The sequence below is a fragment of the Stegostoma tigrinum genome, chromosome 5 (genome assembly GCF_030684315.1).
Source record: "Stegostoma tigrinum isolate sSteTig4 chromosome 5, sSteTig4.hap1, whole genome shotgun sequence".
Lineage (NCBI taxonomy): Eukaryota > Metazoa > Chordata > Chondrichthyes > Orectolobiformes > Stegostomatidae > Stegostoma > Stegostoma tigrinum.
This window is the reverse complement of record NC_081358.1, coordinates 9,176,743-9,198,180: the sequence shown is the minus strand read 5'-3', so window position 1 is coordinate 9,198,180 and position 21,438 is coordinate 9,176,743. Positions and strand designations below refer to the sequence as shown.

General features: G+C 40.7%; 1 protein-coding gene across 4 annotated transcripts in view; it reads right to left on the bottom strand.

Annotated features, from left to right (window-relative positions):
* The window catches only part of LOC125451846 (transcriptional activator GLI3-like), a 390,661-nt gene that overhangs the window by 60,408 nt on the left and 308,815 nt on the right, over nucleotides 1-21,438 (bottom strand). For all 4 annotated transcript variants that reach the window (XM_048529496.2, XM_048529497.2, XM_059645818.1 and 1 more), the window contains 3 exons: nucleotides 19,995-20,144; nucleotides 10,344-10,545; nucleotides 173-389 (listed from right to left, as the gene is read on the bottom strand). In XM_048529496.2, coding sequence (XP_048385453.2) covers nucleotides 173-389; nucleotides 10,344-10,545; nucleotides 19,995-20,144 — 569 coding nt within the window. The remainder of the gene's footprint in view (nucleotides 1-172; nucleotides 390-10,343; nucleotides 10,546-19,994; nucleotides 20,145-21,438) is intronic.

The following is a 21,438-nucleotide window of genomic DNA, read 5'->3' as shown; positions in this document are numbered from 1 at the left end:
ACGACTATTATGTATCAGTGACACCAAATATTATTGATCGAAATGGTAACAGGATTGAGTACTGGAGCCAGTGCATTGTATAATCAGAACATAGCAATTGAAAGCATTCCTTTACAACTGTACAGCTGTCCTTTTAACTGTGGTTATTACTACGGCTCTTGTGATTTCTTACCTGTGTGGATTCAGATGGACAAGAGGTGATCTGTGCAGAGGTCAATACAGTGGATAAGCCAGAGATATGACGCTGAGGAGCAAATGTTGGAGCAGGATGGATAAGAGGAGGACTGTGGCCAAAGGCAGAGCCCAGAGTTTGTTGACGGCTCATTATCTGGTGGTGCATTTGTTGGATGGCAACTGGCGTGGCAGGGTATGGAAAGCTGAGAGCAGGACTAAGAAGACAGAAGATACAGAAGAGATTCATTAGGTGGACATGAAGGATGAATAAAGACTTAAAGCTCAAATTTACCAGATTTTCGCTCAATATATTTTGAAGAACTAACATACACCATTGAATAGAATCTCAGTTTGAAAGGATTTTCTCTGTAAAAGCTTAACAGAGTTCTCTAGTTTCACATTAGGAAAGCTGTACATTACTAAGTGGAACTGCATAAAATAAGTTACTGCGGATAATGCAGTTTTGTGTGTACTGGAAGGTGTAGATCAATTCAAATTCAAGCAACTCAACACTATAACAAAGTGGGAGTCTAACATTAAATATAGATCAGATCATCTGCACTGAACAATATGGAATCAAGGGGAGCCAATGATAAATTTTACAAATTTAAAGCTAGCTGTACTAATAAAATTGTGAAATATAAACAGGTTGTGCAAAAATTTCAAATATTAGGCAGAATAACGGCAAAAAAGAAATTAAAACACTCATTTGCTGTTTTTATCTCTCCAATGTTGCCTTACTCCCAGAGACTACAGCAAGAAGTCAACACTGACACTTCTGTGTAGAACTGAGGGAGCCCTGCACTACAAGAAATGCCATCTTTTTGATGTGTCATTAAATTAAGGCCTCCTTTTGCCCTCTCAGGTGAACACAACAGATCCCGTAGCACTTTTCAAAAAAGAGAAGGGGTGACATACCCAGCCCTTGTTGATCCCTCAACAGAAAAGCATAGTATAAGGGCATGTTCTTTACATATAAAATCACTTGACGTATTTATATTGTTTCTTTTGTTAAATGCTGAAAGTTGTGTCTTCTCCTGCACACACATAGACAGACAGACAGACACACACACACACACACACACACACACGCACGAACTTCAAAATCAGTTGCATTGCAGGGAATTGTGATGTTTACTTCACATAAATATGGTTAAACATTTAAATAATCTCAACCAGAACCAATTTTCCCCCAAATGCACTCCATCCCAATCAATTTTCCCACCACCCTCTTTCTTGAATATATTCACTCATTGCTGGAGTTCCATACTCATTGGCCACTATCCCTATGTGAATTGTGGGAATGCGGATGGGGGAGCATCACAATCAAGTTAGGTCTTGTTCCTGCCCAGTGACACGCACACACATACACACTTTTACTCACCAGCACTAAACAGTGGGGCTACTCCCCTTGGTAAGGGGCATACATAATAACTATGGCACTTCAACTGTTGTCCGAGCTGATATCAGAGAAAACACATCACAGGATGCTGGTCAAACATTTAATCCCTCTGATTTGTACAGTCCAACGTTTCACTGGACAACCTCAATCAGCAACTGGAACAATGATCATAACTTGCAATTTTAAACTAAAACTACACCACACCAATGGATTCTGACTCCAGGTAAGTGTTCTTCGAGGCTACCTCTGGGGCAGAAGAGTGCAAAACAATATCTGGCCCAGACTGTATGGGTAAGACAAATGCAATCGCATTACGGCTAAGATGGATCCAGAATGAAAAGTCTGCAACTTCCATTGAGAATAAGCCACCCAATGTTTGGAGGCAGTGGTGACCAAATATTGAAGAATTTATTTTTGAATTGGATTGCAGAAATTTTTGGTGGGAAAATACAAAGCAATGTTTGAACACATGATTAGCTACTCCAAACTGAGGCTTTTTCAAAGCCTTTTCTTACTGAATGGTGAGATGGGGAACTATCACATTCCCATAAGTCTTGCAGTTGGGAATGTTACACCCTGTTTTGGATTGCTGCGTTTCCTCCTCACTGATTGAAATCAAGATTCTTCCTTTTATTTTTATATAAAGTAATAGCTGGCTTTCAAGAGGATTCAGCATATCAGGAGAAACACAAAGGGAAAGATAAAGAAGAGTCAAATAAGTAGGAAGAGTGATTAAAATATATAGAATACATACATGAAATTCATTTTCCAGAATAAAAATTTGTTGGATAAAGCAAGTGATAATGGCTGGTTAGCTTTGGTTACTGAAAAGTTCGAATTCATACATTAGTTCCACTCCTTCAGCTATATTTCATGTGAAACACAACACTCCCAGCCGTACATTGCTCTCTCCTACAAAGAAAACCTAGTTGGAACAGATAATTCAATACACAGCATCAGACCAGATTCCTAACAGTACTACAAACAATGCCAAAATAATGCCTTGCATTATCTTTTCAATGACATCAGGTACCTGACAGCAAAGTGAAGATGCAAATGCAGAGAGGAATCTGCATCTAGATCTGGAGTTGTAGAACTCCAGCATAAATATCAAAGCTTAAATGTTAGCAAGGAACAGAAATTTCTGCTGAAATTCACTTCATAAAATTATCTGATGAGGAGGAGTCAAAGTTGGAACACAAAGCTGGAAAGTTTATGTCAACTGAAAGAGTCTGAATGGTTATCTAAACTAAGAAGTTCCTTACAGCTTACTGGAGTCAATACAAGTTCTCTTTCATAGTTTGTTCATTTTTGTCAGACACAATACATATCCAGGCTTTGGTAACTGGTGGAATAAATTTCATGCTGGGAGGGATTAAAACGTGGGAGGTGGTGCTTTCTTTCTGGACGGGTGCATTCCTGCTCCTCCTGGTCCGTAAGCAGTGCGGGAAAGATTTATTTACTTGATCTGTTCCATCCTGCTGTTCCCACTTCCTTATTTTTTTCTAAGTTCTGTGGCCCAGGAATCTTGGCTGCTGTGTGTTAAACTTGGAACAGAGATGAAACCTTTGGCATACTAGCTAATTTAAATATTCAAATGAAGCTTTTTACCAACAGGGTGATCTCCCACCACTGTAACACCTCCACAAAAATCAGAAATTGATATTGGTTTGTAGTTTTTAACCTGTAATTTTTTCACTTAACACAATCTCACTATTATTGAAGATTAAAATTGTTTACTGTGAGTGTAAAAGAAACATTGGGTCATTGGGGATTCTTACCAAATCTGTCCAAATTGAATCTCTTAAGTCTCTTTCTTAAAGTGAACGTAAGCAGAAAATCTATGTGAATGACACAGAATGTCCAAGAAACACACAATACTCATGTGACTTGTGGTGAAATCTCGGAATAACTTTGATTGTGGCAATGAAACTCCACAATTTGCTTAAAGGAATTGCAGCAAAGAGGATACAACAAAACTGTGAAAAAGAATAAAAAAATTAAATGAAGTTTTCTGAGTTTTAAATTTTATCCAATCATACTAGACATTGGGAACTGAGGAATTCTTGCAAATAACCTATTCTGATCTACTGTACTAAGGCAGAGTTACTATAACCACGAGTACAGTTTACTGCACCACGCTGGGAGTCATCTTATGAACCACGTGATAGATTTTGAATTCATCAGCCATCTAGACTTAAGCCATCAATGAGCAGTCATGCACACACGTGTGTGGTGCATATGGGTGGGAGAAATCAAATCTTAACTAAAACTTGAAACTTCATTATAAGGTCATGGAAATTACCTATCAAGAAAAAGCAGCACAATTAAGCCTTCTTCCCATTAAAAACATTACCAAGGTTACAGCATTTACAATAGGCTAATTAGAATATTTGTCAAATTCCCACTCAGCAAAAGCTTAGCAACTGCAGGGCAAAATGCATTTGATTTAATGTCAGTGAAGTACACTTTTGTACATACATTCATATTTCATTTTCCATTTAATGCAGTACATTTCAATCCTGGCATGAACTAAGTCTTTCCATATGTCTCTAGATCTTATTACAAACAGAGATAAAAATCAATCATTTAAATCTGTTGTAAGCTTCATGGTTGTCATATCACTCATTCACTTGTGAAGACAGAAAGCTCGGACCATACTGAGTGTCACCTACAGAATTTCCATCACACTTGTTTAGTTAAAGGGATTGATGGATTAACCTCTCCACTATGAAACTGCCTAAATTGGTGATCAATGAGTTTCAATGACAGACAATTCCCTTGGGAAGGCTCTTCTCCCTCCTTGAATTAAATGTCATTAAATGTCTATTAGAGCACATTACACATGCTAATACCTGTCATCACTTCATTACTCGATTGTATTCTCAGACCATTGTTGGTACACAGGAAATCATATTAAGACTATTCTGCATTCAATATGATGCTTATATTAGTTGTCAAAATCAGTTAAAAGTGTACAATATAGCAGCTCTATTCCTTCCTGCTGTGTATTCAGTTACTGGACTCTGCCTAGTCCAAAAGTTATTACTCAAATAAAATCTTACTAAATCATTACAAACGTGTGCACCAGCTGAAATAATTTGTTTAAAACTGGTAATATCCCAGGCTTTAAAATCAAATTTAAAACAAAGAATATAGTACTATAATTAACACTATTTGAACTTTTATAACTTTGGCTTATTTTTCTTCTGTTTCCTAAGGTGAAATTTGACATATCTTGAACTTATTTCTGATTTGCAATGTTAGTACTTCTCCCCTTGAGTGCTTCAAAAATATAACCACTAAACTGTCATTTTTTTTAATTATTGACTTATTTTTCCCAATCAACCGGTTCAGAAATGCTATTACATAGCTCTATAGCAGGTGGGACTTGAACCGAGATCTCTAGGTTCAGGGATACTATCACCGCACCATAAGAGGACTACCATTGAGAATATGGCTACAACAACTACACCTGTGGTTGTTATCAAGATGTTTACAATTTTTAGACATAAAGAATTGAATTTCATGGAAACAACAAAAGATTCACATTGCCTCCAAGATCATGTATTTAGCACGGCTGTGTGTCAGGGCCGCTCACTTGTTTTCTGGGCCCTCACTCACCTGGAAGCTTACAGCCATATCTTGTTTTGCCTGGCCTCGCTGTGCTACTTAGTGCAGACATACGGGCAGGCGCTTTCCTTGTTGGTCATTAGTTCTTAGTCAAGGGGCATACACTGTGTTAACATCTGGTGCTGCGCTACTTCAATCTCACACATGCACCAAATGTGAGCAGCTTCTGCAGCAAGCACACTGTATATGCAGTAAGCAAACAGACATGTCTCAAAGTCTAGGGGAGCAGTTCTTGCTGAAGTCCATGAATCACTCTTCAGTTAGGAGTTCCTCGTGGAGTGAGTCAAGGGCAACATCTGATCCCAGTCCAGGGGACTGACCATGGTCAGGCACTGGGGACGAGGGCTCTCTGTCAAGGGGTCCATAGTCCAGGGATTGATTCAAAGTCAGTCCTGCGCCTACTTAGCAGCTAGGATGGGAGACAGGGTACGCTTGGAGAGATGTACAGCCATCAGTTATTATCATTATCCAGCAAGGTCATTCAAAAGGGTGGGCCACAATCAGTCTATTAGGTTCATCCAAAGAAATGAAGGGAAAGGGAGATGGGAGCCACTGCTGCAAGAAGGAATGTCAGGAATCTGTTCTCTGGGATTGGTAGCTGCTTCGGTGGGGGCGGGGGAAGGGGTTAACAATCATGAAGGGAGGGCAACAGTATTTGTAATTGGGAGGATACTGCAAAGTATGGATAAGAATGGGGTCGTGCAGGAGGAAGGGCTCATTCATGGCCAGGAGCTGCCTGCCTTCAAGAACGGGCAGCACACTTGGCATGGTCACCTCATATGCCAGGACTGAATGGGGAAGGAGGTGGGCAGGTGCAGGATCATGTAGATAAATTTGGTTGGGACCTGGGGAGGTGCAAAGCCTATGGGGTTGACAGAAAGGGCTAACAGGAAAGGAATTGGAACATTTAGGGCCTCAGTAATGCATAAAAGGTAGGTGCTGGAAATCATTGGTCAAATAGCACTCACTGTTGCCTTCCATCATGCTGGAAATCTATATTACCCAATGGGGAAGTAAATGGTTGTAACCATGCTCAGTGTGGGTGAATGTCTTGATCCATGAGAAAGGCAGCTGGAGGACCCACAGATCTGACACCTTGTAGAGGGCAAGAATATTACACACAGACCCATGCATTGTACAGCACACAGACCTGCACAACCCTAATCCCCGGCAGCACAAATGCATTAGCTCCCTGCGTGCTGCACACACCCCAGCTCCAGTCATTAATGAGCACCTCATTCACACCACAATGTTCACACATTGAGGGCAGGGTGGGGTTGGGAATGTCATAGGACAAGTGGCAATGGTGTCAGCAGTACCCATTGCCCATTAACGCCTTGTTCGTCTTGCTTCCAGATACAGCCTGCTCTCAACATAGACCCTGAAGGATGGTGCACCCTGTGAGGACCTGAAACTAGGCATTAGCTGGCACAGTTATATTCAGATCTACACAGACATTCAAACTGATGTAGAGCCAAACCAAAGACATTTATACAAATACGAATTTTAAAATAACATCCCCCTGAGACCCATTTGGCTGCGGTGATAGGGTCCAGTGTGTGTACCACTTCAGCAGACCCTGGCTTTCTGTGGAAGCTGCCAATCTCCATGCAGGAAGGCAGATAATGGCACGAGTTGTTGCCCTGCAGCAGCCTCTGGGCAATGTGGGGCATTGGGTCTGATGTACCTGCCTGCTTACACCACAGGGTCTTCTCCTGCTTGCAGCCACTCGATGTCTGGTCTCTGGCAGTCCCGCGAGTGCCAGTGACCTCAGGTATTTCTTCATTAGCCAGCTGCAGGCTATCACAGAGAACTACACTGCAGCTACACCGAGGATGTTACCTAGCACAGTAACAAAATGTCTGTAGAACAACAAACCAGCTCAGTGAACCAAGCTGCACTGAGGATGTTACCAAGCACAGTAACGAAACGTCAGTGGAACATCAAGCCAGCTCAGCCAGCCAACCAACCTCAACAGCATTAAGTTTACAAGCAAGCAATCTGGCTCTGCCCCAGATAGTTGCCAAAAGAAGGGATAACATTCAATAATTCAGGAAGAAGCTTGTGATGGGAATAAAAACAATGGCTTCTGTCTTGCCGCTGTTATGGTGGAGTAACTTCCTGTTTATCCAGTACTGAATGTCAGGCAAACAGTTTGTAACTTAGAGACAGTGCAGCGGCCAAAAAAGGCACAGGTGAGTTAGAGCTGGGTTTTGTTGACTTACGTGGAAACTGTGTTTTGGGGCAGACTTGGGAAAGAGAGGGACTTCAATGAGGAATCTGAACGGAGATCTCAGTCTTTATAACAAAATATCTATAAGCTTGTTGCATTTACATTTGGAGGTATAACTGGAAGGAAAAGAAAGGTTTCAGTCATAGAGGGGCAGATAATCCACAATGTGTTCCAGCCAAATCTGGAAATAAATGTTTAACCAGTTGCCCTTAAAATGAAGGTAAGCAAAGGAGGAAGATATACCAGGGAGAATGACTCAGATGAGAGAGAGTTTAATCTTTTGAACAGGGACAAGGGCATCAAAGATCATGAGGAATGTGAGTTTGTAAACCTCTAGCTGTCAAAATGCCAGCACGAGTTGTAGGACTTCCTTCATTTGTATCAAACATAAGTTATTGACTTTGTTTTTAAAGTGAATATCATGATGAGACTCTTGGAGGAAGCAGCAGCGACAATCGATGTAAGATCCTTCTGAGAAGAGGAGTGGATGTGCAGCAAATGTTTACTAGAAAATTGAGACAGCAAATGTGAGCATAAAGTGGGCATGTAGGACAAGCATTAAGATGTGATATACTGATTGAAGAAAGGGGCATTACTAATGTCAATGATGGAGCAAGTGCACTTTACTCTATGTTACCTGTGCAGTGGATAAAAGCCAACGATAAAACAACAAAATCTAATTTTCACAAAAGAAGTATGAAACCAGTCTCCTCAAAAAACATATTACGTTGTGATTGCGTGTATGTGTGCATGTGTACAGTCATGAATTATTGCAATGCACTAAGGCTGTGGCAGACAGAGTGTATGATTGATAGGGTATTAATCAGAAGATGCATATCAGACTCAAAATTTGTTCTTGAGCATACTTCTAATGGTAAATTTCATGTTCACTGAGCTCTCTGGCAGTTTGTCCAATTTATTTTTCCAGTGCTACCTATTTATCAAAGAACAAAAGTGACTCAACTCTCTCCTCTTCAATTATCTAATAGACTAACAGAGACATTGACCATGTGACACAACATTATATTTCAGATGGTTATGTTATCGAAGAGTTCATTTACTTATTTTGTGTACATGACTGTGAAACAAATAGCAAAGCCTAATCTGCACCATCATATTGGTTTTTGTCCTTTCATACACAGACTGATTTGATCATCTCCAAGCAGGAAAGTACGTGCTGTACAGTATGTCCCAATGTTAGCCACTAGTTCTGCACATAGTTTTAACTCTGATCTGCTGAACTGCAACCTTCAATCTCTGAATTGTACCTAAAAAGGTAGTTTAACTATTGTTCATCATACAGAAGGCATTCATCAGTCAAGTAACTGACAAGAACAGTCAAGAACAACATTGATCCAGAAGAGACCCAATGAATTGCCCTCAAACAACTAAATTAAACCAGTTTTGGGATCAGCAATGGTGTTTCAGATTCTGGCCCTCACTTATATTCCAGACCCAATAAATTCTTCTATTCAATTAACATCAAAAACTGTGGAATGAAAACAATTGTGATGAGAACACAAGGCAAAAATACACCTTAGCATTCATCAAAAGCAACTAACTTTCTGCAAAACAGCTATACATATATTATGTAGTGGTGTTTCTCAAACAGACTTTCTTCAAACAAAATGTCAAGCCAAAAAAAAAGCCCATTTACTGAAAATGTCTTCTCTCAAACTAAAAAAAATGCCGGCACCCGCTGCCTTCTCTTTCCTATTGCAGCTGAAGTACTTGCTATCCCTTTGGGACTCTGGAAACTTGAGCTATTCCTGGCTCTGCTATGAGCTTTACAGAGTGAACAGACACTACATTCAACAACAGACTTCAACCTGCAGTCTTCATATAAGGGAGCTTCACTTTGTTCTGTAACACAATATATTCATGCAATCAGAGTGATTCACAAATGGCAAAACACGAACAGAGGTCAGCAGCACAGAATCATTTACATTTTTCTGATCATCAGGAGGAAAGTAAAGCACCATCAAAGCAAAAACCATTGCAGCAGGTGATAGTTTTCCACTTAGTAAAGCCCCAGTGAATTGCTGTGGCACTGTTTCTCCCTCTCTACTTACGTTCGGTCAATCCTGGCATTAATTACATACTGCTGTTTAAACCGAAACCTTGTTCCTTCAATAAGGTATTAACTGTGCAAGAAATGAATAAGGCACATTGACCTACTGACATCCACGATAAGGCGACAAGCATTTCTTTCGTATGTATGCTGAGTAGGTGAAACAGAATGGGAATCTTCTTAAGGTTCTTTTTACTGAGTCTGATTTCTAGGCTGCACAGGCAATTCGTTATGATCAATGACCAAGTTTGTTCAGAACAAAACAAAAGTTGAGGATATGAGGAAAAAAAAGCAGAATCCAAAGTGGAGCAGTAACATTTTACATCAATTTTAAGGGATGTGCATTTCCTTGACAGAAACATTATCTCCCTCTATGAAAAATAGATTTTAGCATTTCTGAGGAAGGGTCACTGGACCTGAAATGTTAACTCTGAATTTTTTTCTGCACAGATGCTGCCAGACCTGCTCAACTTTTCAAGCAACTTCTGTTTTTGTTCCTGATTTACAGCATCCACAATTCTTTCAGTTTTTATTTAAGATGATTATAGCCTTTAACACATAAAAAATGTTGCACTAAGCATTGACAGAAAGCATACCCTTTCCTTTCATCCCAGTGTACTTTGAGAAACTTCAACAAAATTATGAACATTAAATAGGACAAAGTAGCATGATAGTTTCCAGATCTTCAAAATTTGCATAAAGAAAATACAGAGTTTGGGAAAAACATTGTATGTAAATGGATAAACAAGTTGCAAACCATAAACCTTTATTCTTTATAAAGCTGAAGTAACATGTCTGATGAATGCTGAGGAAGAGCAAATTCTTCTTACCTGATTGCACCAGCAGCTAAATGACCGTAGGAGCCACTGGTCGAGGAACTGCTACGGGAGTTATTAAGTATGGTAACCAAAGAGTTGGGGGAAGTTCTGATCATAGTCTGTAGGTCAAAGTTGGGATCAGACAATGGGGATATGGACAACGATCGCTTACGGCTTGGCCTGGTTGATAGTCTTGGGCTGGAGAATCGAGACCCTGTTGCATTAAAGAAGAGAATTACAGCAGAGTATCATGTCGTATTTCATGTTCAAACTGCCTATTTATTCATCACACCGAACGAATATGTAAGAAGGAAGCTCAAAAAAATCACTTTCCTTGATAAGTAGCTTACTCCTCACCTGTGATCTACTGGCTGCAATTGAGGAAAATTAGGAAGAAGAATTTATCTTCCACTGCCTTACCTCAGGGGAGCTCTGTTTATTAATGTGCAAGCAAAATGATAAATTGCTAAACAAAAAGAAAAGGCTTCTATGTATTGTCCCACTCATTTCTAGTGATTTATGAATCTGACGGCTGCTTAGACATTCACATCATTAATTCACCACAAGCAGCAAGACAGTGGTTCAGACCCGCACCAGGCATAAGGAAACCTTCAGAACAAAAGCTGACGGAATAGAAAATAAAAGTTGAGAAATTTTGAGTTGGAATTAACTTGTGTAGTCTGTAGGGACCATTGGCTGGTGCTCAAGATGGAAGTAATGTTGAAAAACTCTTCTCTGAGGCAATAACAATTATTTTTACACTTGTTAGAGTATTCCATGCGACCAGAGTAATAACTGTGACACATTTACTCTGTACAATAACCATTTAAGGGATAACATGGCCCAAATGTTAGGCAAGTGCAGATTTGTACACTAAACTGCAGTGATGCGTATTTGAATGGAACTTTTTTTTTAATGTACTAATTCAAATATAAGTGAAGCTTACATCTTACAGTGAAACTTACATCTGGAGTGAAGTACTCCGGTTCCAATTTTCTAAGAAGAAAATGCGAAGGCAATATACAAAGAACAGGTTGTGATATAATTGGGCTTCAACCATTTTTTTTTGGCAAACTTAAAGTTAAATGATGGGAGAAAAGCAAATAGTTTCTACGTCTATATCCTTGAACACCAGAGGGATTAAAATACTGAGGATAAGTAAGACTGACCAATGCCAATGTAGGTCACTAAAGAAAGTCTTATATGGATCCCTGTGGGCGAGAGGACAAATGGGAATGGGAAACTGGGTCAAAGAAGGCAGATAATGAGCCTAATTACGACAATGAAAACCTACCTAAACTCGGTCTTATGCTTGTATAAATGTCAATTAAATGGCTAAACAAACTAAAGCATTAGTGTGAGACTGACTATAAATCATATTATGATTGTAACAGAGTTATAAGCGTTTATTTTTACCTTAACTAACAACTCTAATTTGATAGTATCTATTTCATTCACATAGTAATGAGGAAGTAGCAACCTATTGAAGACAAAATCCATTGCATTTTTTGATAGAAAAGCGTCCAAAAATTGCACATTCTGCTGAAAACTTATGTTCTGAGCCAATGTCGTGTGTGCGTTGTTGAGCAGCTGCTTGGAATGTAATATACAGGGCTTGTTTTGTTATAAACACTGCACAGGTAGCTGTGCAAAAATAATTAAAGAGAATGCGCACTGAAAAAACTCGCTAAGCACATTTAAAGCAAATCTTACTCAGACCTAAGCATAAGTTTGTATAAGTGAAAGGGTCAAAGTATTTCTGGGATAATATTAGCAAAGTTTTGTAAAATTTCACTGATTTGTCTTTTTACTGTAATTAAGCAGATTTTCACTATTCTTTGTAAATTGGAAAATGTAGACAGGAGCAACATAACATGAAACAATAAAATTCCACCGTAACAGCAAAATATCTAACTTTGAGTAATTATAAGGAAGATTTTTAATTAATTATACATGGTGAATCTCTTTTTCGTCAGTTTTATCTGTTACCAGTGCTGGTATGAGACTTCTTTATCATATACATCTATCTTTGAAACCTTGGTGGAAATCAAAATCATGTCCTAAAACAAAACTTTGATTATTATTTTCTTTCATTCTACTCACTATTACAATTAAGACAGTGTTTTGTGAATCACTTTCAATTCTAAATTTAGAAGTCAAATACAGGATTTTACAGGCTACAATTAAAAGTACAAACACAAATGCCAGTTGGAGTTTTCTTAATCAAAACTTCCAAAAAACCACAGAGAAAAGCAGACGCAGGAATGAATCAAGCACCTTAATATCACCAATATGCCTGATCCAAAGCTCGAACTGGCTGGGTGCCTCTAAAGAAACCAAAAGAGATGAGCGCTATCAGTCAGCGCATGAACCATCCATTGTTATCAATCAAGGTTATAGATTTCATTCACTGACAGGAAATAATTTTTCACACATAAACTGTATTACATGATGTCAATCCCCAATAATTCGGATAACGATCTCAGAAGAGAAGTCTGATTTCAGTTTCTGCACATGAAGGCGTAGCTTCAATGAGTCGCGAGAATTTCCAAATTGCTACCACATGAACTGTTTATGGCAAATAGTACAAGTACCATCAAGGGGAAGCCAGATTTGTACACGATGGAGAAAGGAATAGAAGGATATATCGTAGGGTGGAAGTTCGCATAAGATTTCAAAAGATCCCATTACACTTGGCCAACTTCAACCAAAATCTAAAACAAATGATCTGGTAATTTATTTAATTGCTGTTTTAAGAAACTTGCTGTGAGCCAACTGGTTGCCATGTTTCCTACATAATGATATTGATAAAACTTCAACAGCCCTTCACTGTCTACAACCCACTGTGGGAGACCTGGCATCATGAAGGCTGTGACACAAATGGAAATTCTTTATTTCTGCTTTGCACTCAATCAATTAGTTACCCTTGAGAAGGTGTGGTTCAGCTGCCTCTTTGAACCACTGCAAACCATTTGGTGTAGGTAGGCTCACAAGACAATGAGGAAGGGAAAGGAATTTCAGGATTTTGACCCAATGACAGAGAAACAACACAAATACATTTCCAAGTCAGGATGTGGCTTGGAGAGGAACTTCTAAGTGGTGGTATACCCATGTATTTGCTGTCCTTGTCTTTTTAGATGGATGTAGGTTTAGAAGGTGTTGTCCAAGGAGGCTTGGTGAATTTCTGCAGTGCATCTTGCAGATGATAATTGCTAATACTGAGAATGAGCAGTGGAGGAAGTGAATGTCTTTGGTGTAGTCTCAGTCATGCAGGCTGCATTGTGTTGAATAGTGTAAAGCTTCTTGAGTGTGGTTGAAGTTGCTCTCATCGATCCAAGAGGGGAGTATTCCATCATTCCTGACTTGTGCCTTCTAGACGGGGAGTAGTTTTAGGGAGACAAAAGTAGAGTTATTTGCAGTCTCTGACCTACTCTTGTAACCATATGGCTAGTCCAGTGATGGTAATGCCATTGAATGCCAAGGAGTGGTGGTAAGATTCTCTCTTGTCAGAGATGGTCATTGGTTGGTACTTGCATGGCATAAATGTTACTTATCGCTTATCAGCCTAAGCCAGGATATACTCTCGGACTTGCTGCATTGTCACTTCTTCTACATTTAGAGAAGGTAATGCTTTTGCCTCAACTGAGCACGATTTCATACACCCATCAATCCCTCCTTCCATATTGAGAATTACAAATGACATTGTAACCCATTGGTCTTTAGCTTCTCTTCTACTTGGGACTCTACAGTTCACAGTAATCTGCAACTGTCAACTTTTCAACATCTCCAGCAAAAGACAATGCATTCACATTGTTTTGTCACAACTTTAAGGTTATATCTGTTTATCGAAGACTGTCATTTCCAAATACCGTGCCTGAATAAAGCAAGATTTTGAAATTTTGCAGTTTTAAGTAATTTTGGCAGAACTAATTGAGTATGTGCTGGTACATGATTCATAAAAGGTTAGAATGAGGTACCACAAAGGAACAGCACAGTGGCTAGCTCTACTGCATCACAGCACCAGGGTCCTGGGTTTGATTCCAGCCTTGGGCGACCATCTGTGCGAAGTTTGCATATTCTCCCTGTAACTGCGTGGGTTACCTCGGGTGCTCCGATTTCTTCTCACGATCGAAAGATGTGCAGGCTAGGTGAATTAAAGGTTGGCCTGTATTCATTGGAGTTTAAAGGAGTGAGAAATGATCTTACTGCGATATATAAGGGGCTGAAAGAATGGATGCTGAAAGGATATGGTAGAGACCAGTGCTAGGGGTGACAGTTTAAAACCAAAACATCTCCCATTTAAGGAGGACATTTTTTTGTGTTGGAAGGTCATGAGTATGTGAAGATCTCCTCCAAACAGTGATGGAGGCAGGGTGACTGAATATTTTTAAGGCAAACGAAAGTAGGTCCCTGACTGTGATATTAAAATGTGAGGCTGGATGAACGCAGCAGGCCAAGCAGCATCTCAGGAGCACAAAAGCTGACGTTTCAGGCCTAGACCCTTCATCAGAGAGCGGGATGGGGTGAGGGTTCTGGAATAAATAGGGAGAGAGGGGGAGGCGGACTGAAGATGGAGAGAAAAGAAGATAGGTGCAGAGGAGAGTATAGGCGGGGAGATAGGGAGGAGATAGGTCAGTCCAGGGAAGACGGACAGGTCAAGGAGGTGGGATGAGATTAGTAGGTAGGAGATGGAGGTGCGGCTTGGGGTGGGAGGAAGGGATGGGTGAGAGGAAGAACAGGTTAGGGAGGCAGAGACAGGTTGGCTGGTTTTGGGATGCAGTGGGTGGAGGGGAAGAGCTGGGCTGGTTGTGTGGTGCAGTGGGGGGAGGGGACGAACTGGGCTGGTTTTGGGATGCGGTGGGGGAAGGGGAGATTTTGAAGCCGGTGAAGTCCACATTGATACCATTGGGCTGCAGGGTTCCCAAGCGGAATATGAGTTGCTGTTCCTGCAACCTTCGGGTGGCATCATTGTGGCACTGCATGGGCCTCCTGCAGTGCCACAATGATGCCACCCGAAGGTTGCAGGAACAGCACCTCATATTCCGCTTGGGAACCCTGCAGCCCAATGGTATCAACGTGGACTTCACCAGCTTCAAAATCTCCCCTTCCCCCACCGCATCCCAAAACCAGCCCAGTTCGTCCCCTCCCCCCACTGCACCACACAACCAGCCCAGCTCTTCCCCTCCACCCACTGCATCCCAAAACCAGCCAACCTGTCTCTGCCTCCCTAACCTGTTCTTCCTCTCACCCATCCCTTCCTCCCACCCCAAGCTGCACCTCCATCTCCTACCTACTAATCTCATCCCACCTCCTTGACCTGTCCGTCTTCCCTGGACTGACCTATCTCTTCCCTATCTCCCCGCCTATACTCTCCTCTGCACCTATCTTCTTTTCTCTCCATCTTCAGTCCGCCTCCCCCTCTCTCCCTATTTATTCCAGAACCCTCACCCCATCCCGCTCTCTGATGAAGGGTCTAGGCCTGAAACGTCAGCTTTTGTGCTCCTGAGATGCTGCTGGGCCTGCTGTGTTCATCCAGCCTCACATTTTATTATCCTGGATTCTCCAGCATCTGCAGTTCCCATTATCATAGATCCCTGACTGAAAAGGAGCTCAGAACTATTGGGTAGATACGAATATTGGGTTGATGTCACAACCAGATCTTATTAATTGGCAAGGTAACTCAAAGGGGGCTGAATGGCCTACTCCTGCTCCTAATTTGTCTGTTTGCATGTAAGATATTTAGCAACATTCATAATTCAGATAATTCACCTTATCTTTATATTTTTTTAATTAGATGACTGGATATTAGGTCAATTTATACAGAATATATTAATTGTGCAGAAAAAAATTTATTGCAGTACAATACAACTGTAAAAATAAATTTTAAAAATTGTTAACGTCAGCTACTACTGATGTTGAAAATAAATTATTCTTAAAAAGCTGTGGCAAGTACATCAGCAGACATTTTAATGGCCAAATAATTTAGTTTCAGTTTTGGGATTTTATCATCAGTCCTCAGCAAAATAGAATCATATTGAGATGAATGATTAGTGCAGGACATCCCCACCTAATCTAGACTGAGGCTTGGCATCAACTAGAATTGAGATTGTTTTAATTGCTTTATATACTTAAAAAAAAGGTAAATTCACATTTTTCAAATATAAAGGAAGCACTGACTAAACAAACTCTCATCAACTGGAAGAAGGTGAGATTAAGTGACCTCCCAACAATGCAGTCTTCTTTTAATTTTCTATTTACACTGCAAAATAACTTATTTGCATAATACTGCAATGTATATTTGCCCTAGCATTAAAACAAAACCCAATTTAAATGTTGAAGTTGCTGTACTTGTATTAAAAAAACATTGAGTTTATTTAGAAGTAACTGATCTCATAATGGTTCCGTCTGTATGAAAAGTTAATACTAATTTTTCATAACCCTGTAGCATTTAAACTGGTCATCTCACACATGGCAGCTATTTCCACGTGGCTGCACCTAAAACCCAGTTTTTCCTCTTTCGAAAACGTGTACTTAATAGGCTCTGGGCATAATGATGGGATCAGCAAACCTGAATTGAATTTTTGTGAACTCTGCTACAAAATTTACTTTCAATGCAACAGTGCATTGAGATGACAGCAACTTTCAAACTGCTTATGTGTAATAAATAAATCTGATCTTGCCAGCCACTAACCACCTTCAGCTGGGTTCTGCAAACACTGAGTCATGTCAAGAATAGAACAGATATTTAAAACGTTCATTTCTCTTTACTTGTGCCAACAAAATAAAAAGGCATTAAAATTATTTGAATTCTTTTACCCCAAAATGTTGTATACCATTGACATTTTTCAGTTATGAGGCTTCTGCAATGCAACTCTACAACCTCCCTTCAATGAAGGAACTCACTTTGCAAAATAATCAGCAATTGCTGAAGAAGCTCAGCAGGTCTGGTAGCATCTGAGTTTGGTGACACTTCATCAGGACTGGTAGCAGCAGAGAATAGGTGGTATTCGTGCTAATGATGTGATTGGGGGTGGGATGCGTGGAGAGGTGAGCAAATAGGTGGAGACGGAGGCCAGAGAGAGATTGGTGCAGTGAGAGATATCTGAGGGGTAAGCAGTTGAGGGGGTTATTGATAGTAGACCTGGTCAGAAGAGAAGCTGAACTGGTGATAATGAGAACTGAGAGTAGGAGCGAACAGGTTGGCTGAGCTGACAGCAATATGTGATAATAGGACAAGTGGGTGAGAACGTGTAGGCTGTGCTGAAAGCAACTCCTATCATGACAGGACCAGGGTGTGGGAGTGGGTAAAAAAACATGTAAGGATAAAATCACCGTCTAAAGTTATTGAACTTGATATTGAGTCCTACAGGCTGTAGGACCACCGAGCAGAAAATTAGGTGCTGTTCTTCGAGCTCCCTTCCTCCTACTTTGTCAACATTTTACAGGGACCATTCCCTCCAGGATACCTTGATCCATTCCTCCTCCCACACAAGACTTCTTTACACTTGCATGGCACCTTCCAATGCAATTGCAGAATGTGTAATGCCTGTCCATTTACTTCCTCCCTCCTCACTATCCAAGGCCCCAGACACACCTTACAGGTGACAATGGGCTCTCTATATTGGTGAGATAAAATACAGACTGGGTGACTGCCCTGCAGAACACCTACCTTCTGCCTGTAAAAATGATCCAAGCTTCTTGCTGCCTGCCACTTCAACACACCACATATTCCCACATGAATATTTCCATTGCAGGCCTGCTGCAGTGCTCCAGCAAACCTCAGCACAAGCTCAAAAATAACGTCTCATTTTCTGCTTGAAACCCTTGTGGCCTCTGGGATTAAACATCAACTTCAATGATGTTAGACCCTGATTCCTTCCTTCCATGTTTTTACTCACCCCCACACTCTAGTCCTGTCAAACCATGGGATGTTTTCAGTACAGCCTACCCATTCTCTCCAACAGTTGGCTGTCATTATTGCTTATTCTCTTCTGTCCTGGCCAACTGTCAATAATCCCTTTGTCAGCCAAATTCCATTCTTATCTCTCTCCCTCTCAACCGTCTCCAAAAACCTCTCCTCCAAAACACCCACCCAACCTCGTCTGCAGCATAAATGTCAGATTTTCCCAGCTGCTATCAGTTCTGAAGAAGAGTCACCAGACTTGAAACATTAACTCTGCTTTCTCCCCACAGATACTGCCAGACTTGCTGAGTTTTGTCAGCGATTTCTGTTTTTGTTTCAGATCTCCAGCAACCTCAGTATTTCTTTATTTTAGCTCACTTCACTGTCTGAGACAAAGGGGAAATAAAAAACTCTACGTGAAAAATTGACACAGTAAAATCCAACATCTTATCATTTCACAGCATGCCGCATAAATATATTAACATGCCAACTCATCATACAGCTATGGAATACTCAATATAGTCCATGATATATAACCCTAACCCTTGAACTTTCTTTCCCATGTCATTCCCCAATAACCAAATGAATCCTTTATGCATTCACGGGATGAAGGCATCACTGGTGAGGCAGCATTTATTACCCATCCCTAATTGGCCAGAGGGCAGTTAAGAGTCAACCACATTGCTGTGGTCTGGAGTCACACATAGGCCAGACATAAGTGAATCAGATGGGCTTTTCCCCAACAATCTACAATGGATTCACAGTCATCATTACAGTCTTAATTCCAGATATTTATTGAATTCAAATTCCATCATTTGCCATGGTGGGATTCGAACCTGGGTCCATAGAACATTATCTGAGTCTCTGGATTAACAGTCCAGTGATAACACCACTCAGCCAATGCCTGCCCTGTATGGAAAACAGGATACTTATTTCTTAGCCAGCTTTGCTGTATGGAGCCCCAAAGAAAATGGGTGAGAATGGCGCAGGGGAAATTTTTTTCCCTAGTTCCTGATTCTTTACTGGGGATCCAAGAATTCTTTTCCATGGCTTTGCTGAGAGTGCAAAAGAAAGGCCCTGACTCATCATACCATTATGATGGGTGTCACTTTGGCAAATAAAATTGAATTCTTCATCCTCCTAGACTGGCTAACAGCTAGCCAGTAGCTACAAGGGGAGGTGATGGCTGAGTCGAATTATCACTAGATTGTTCATTCAGGAACTCAACTAATGTTCTTGGGATTCAGGTTCCAACCTTGCCACAGCACATGGTGGAATGTGAAGTCAATAAAAATCTGGAGGTAAGAGTCTAATGTATCCACTAGCAATTGTTGGGAAAAACCCATCTGGTTCACTAATGCCCTTTAAGGAAACAAACTGCCATCCTTACCTGGTCTGGCCTACATGTGACTCCAGACCCATAGCAATATAGTTGACTCTTAACTGCCCTCTGGGCAATTAGGGATGGGCAATAAATGCTGACCTAACCAGTGGTGCCTTCATCCTGAGAATGAATAAAGAAAAATCACCTTTCACTTTGCGATCCCTCAACACCAAAAACACCAGACCGTATTAATGCCAGTTGCTTCAAACTCCTGATGTTATTGACAGAACCTGCGCAAGGCTGTCTTTTTTTTGGTGAGTTCCTGTTACATGTTGTGGTGATTGAGATTTTTCTAGAATTCTTCTTAAAATAAACTGCCCGAGAGCTTGTACATGGTGAATTTTCCACATGTAACTTGTTTTAAAGTTTTACCTACCTTCCATTGTGTGCAGATATTCCATGTGAAGTGCACCTGCAGTTGCTGTTCCAGCTGGAGGCAGAATGTCACCGTACGGACTACGATGGCCAGTCAACAGAGCCATCTGGTGGTGGTAATATTCCGCTGGGCTGACTCCAGTGTGTGGTACTGTAAAAGCAAATAGACTTTAAATCGTCACCAAGGTTGATGAGTGAGGCCCAGTATCTGAGAACAAATTGCATTCTTAGAAATTACTTCAAACGCACTCCTTACATAGTAACTGATCTGGATACATGCCAGTTTTAGTTAATACTAGTCAGGTTGCTCTGGGACATTCTACGTGATGGTAATCAGGATCCTGAACACTTTAAATGGGAGCATTTCCTGTGTGCACTGTTTGTAATTATTTGTAAATGCATTCTTTATAAACACTTCCTACTTCACTCCAAATAGCAGAGACAAAATTCTTCCTTTATATATTAGATAAAGTATCACCTGCACTCTTGTAGCATGTTAACATTTACAAAGCTGTTTGTGCCCCACAACTAATTAACACAATTCCTAAAATTTGTCAAAATGTTCGAATAAATATTCTTGATTTCAGTGGAATGCATCTTCCTTGATGTACAGCGTTAAATTTACAAAACGGCTGGCTAATTGTCAATTACAGGGAGATTCATAAAGGGTTTCTCTACGTGAGCTCTAGCAACTTCTCACATAATTTTCTACTGCTCATCTCATTATCTATGGTGCCAGTTTCATGCTTTTACACTGAACAGTGACATATGCGTTCACTGCTGCTAGGACCTTGCAGGTTTCAAATCCCAGTTATACATGAGGTCAAGCATTACAAACTAGGACCCAGTATTCAGTGTTTTTTCTGAATTTTCTGAAGAAGGTTCTTGACCCGAAACATCAAACTTTTCTGCTCCTCCGATGCTGCTTGGCCTGCTGTGTTCATCCAGCTTCACACCGTGTTATCACCAATATTCAGTGTGTTGCTTCACAATTCTAAAGGACATTCCAAAGCAGCACCCTGCTTCACTGTCCTGGAGGTCCTGGTGGACAGGTTTGTGGAGAGAAGGGCTATCCTCTTTCCTCAGAACTGCCAGAAGAGACCAATACAGCAGATCTCAGTAGCCTGGTCTAAATCTACCTACTGAGTGAGTGTGGTGTCAACAGTCCAGAGGAATGTCTAGCAATGCAGCAAGATGGTTAATTAACTTTTGCATTCCACAAGTGTAAGTACCACCATCTTTTCTCTACTATCTCACTCCAACTCTACCATCGTGTCCAACTCCAGCAATGCCCAACTCTCACAATTGTATGCAGTATCGTCCTTCAATTGCTCCCACCCATCTACTCCTCCACACCACTAACGCTGCATGCCCTCTGTGCTTCCTTCTCACTTAATCAGGACAAATCTCCACCTTTCCCATGCCTGTATCAGCACTAACCAGCC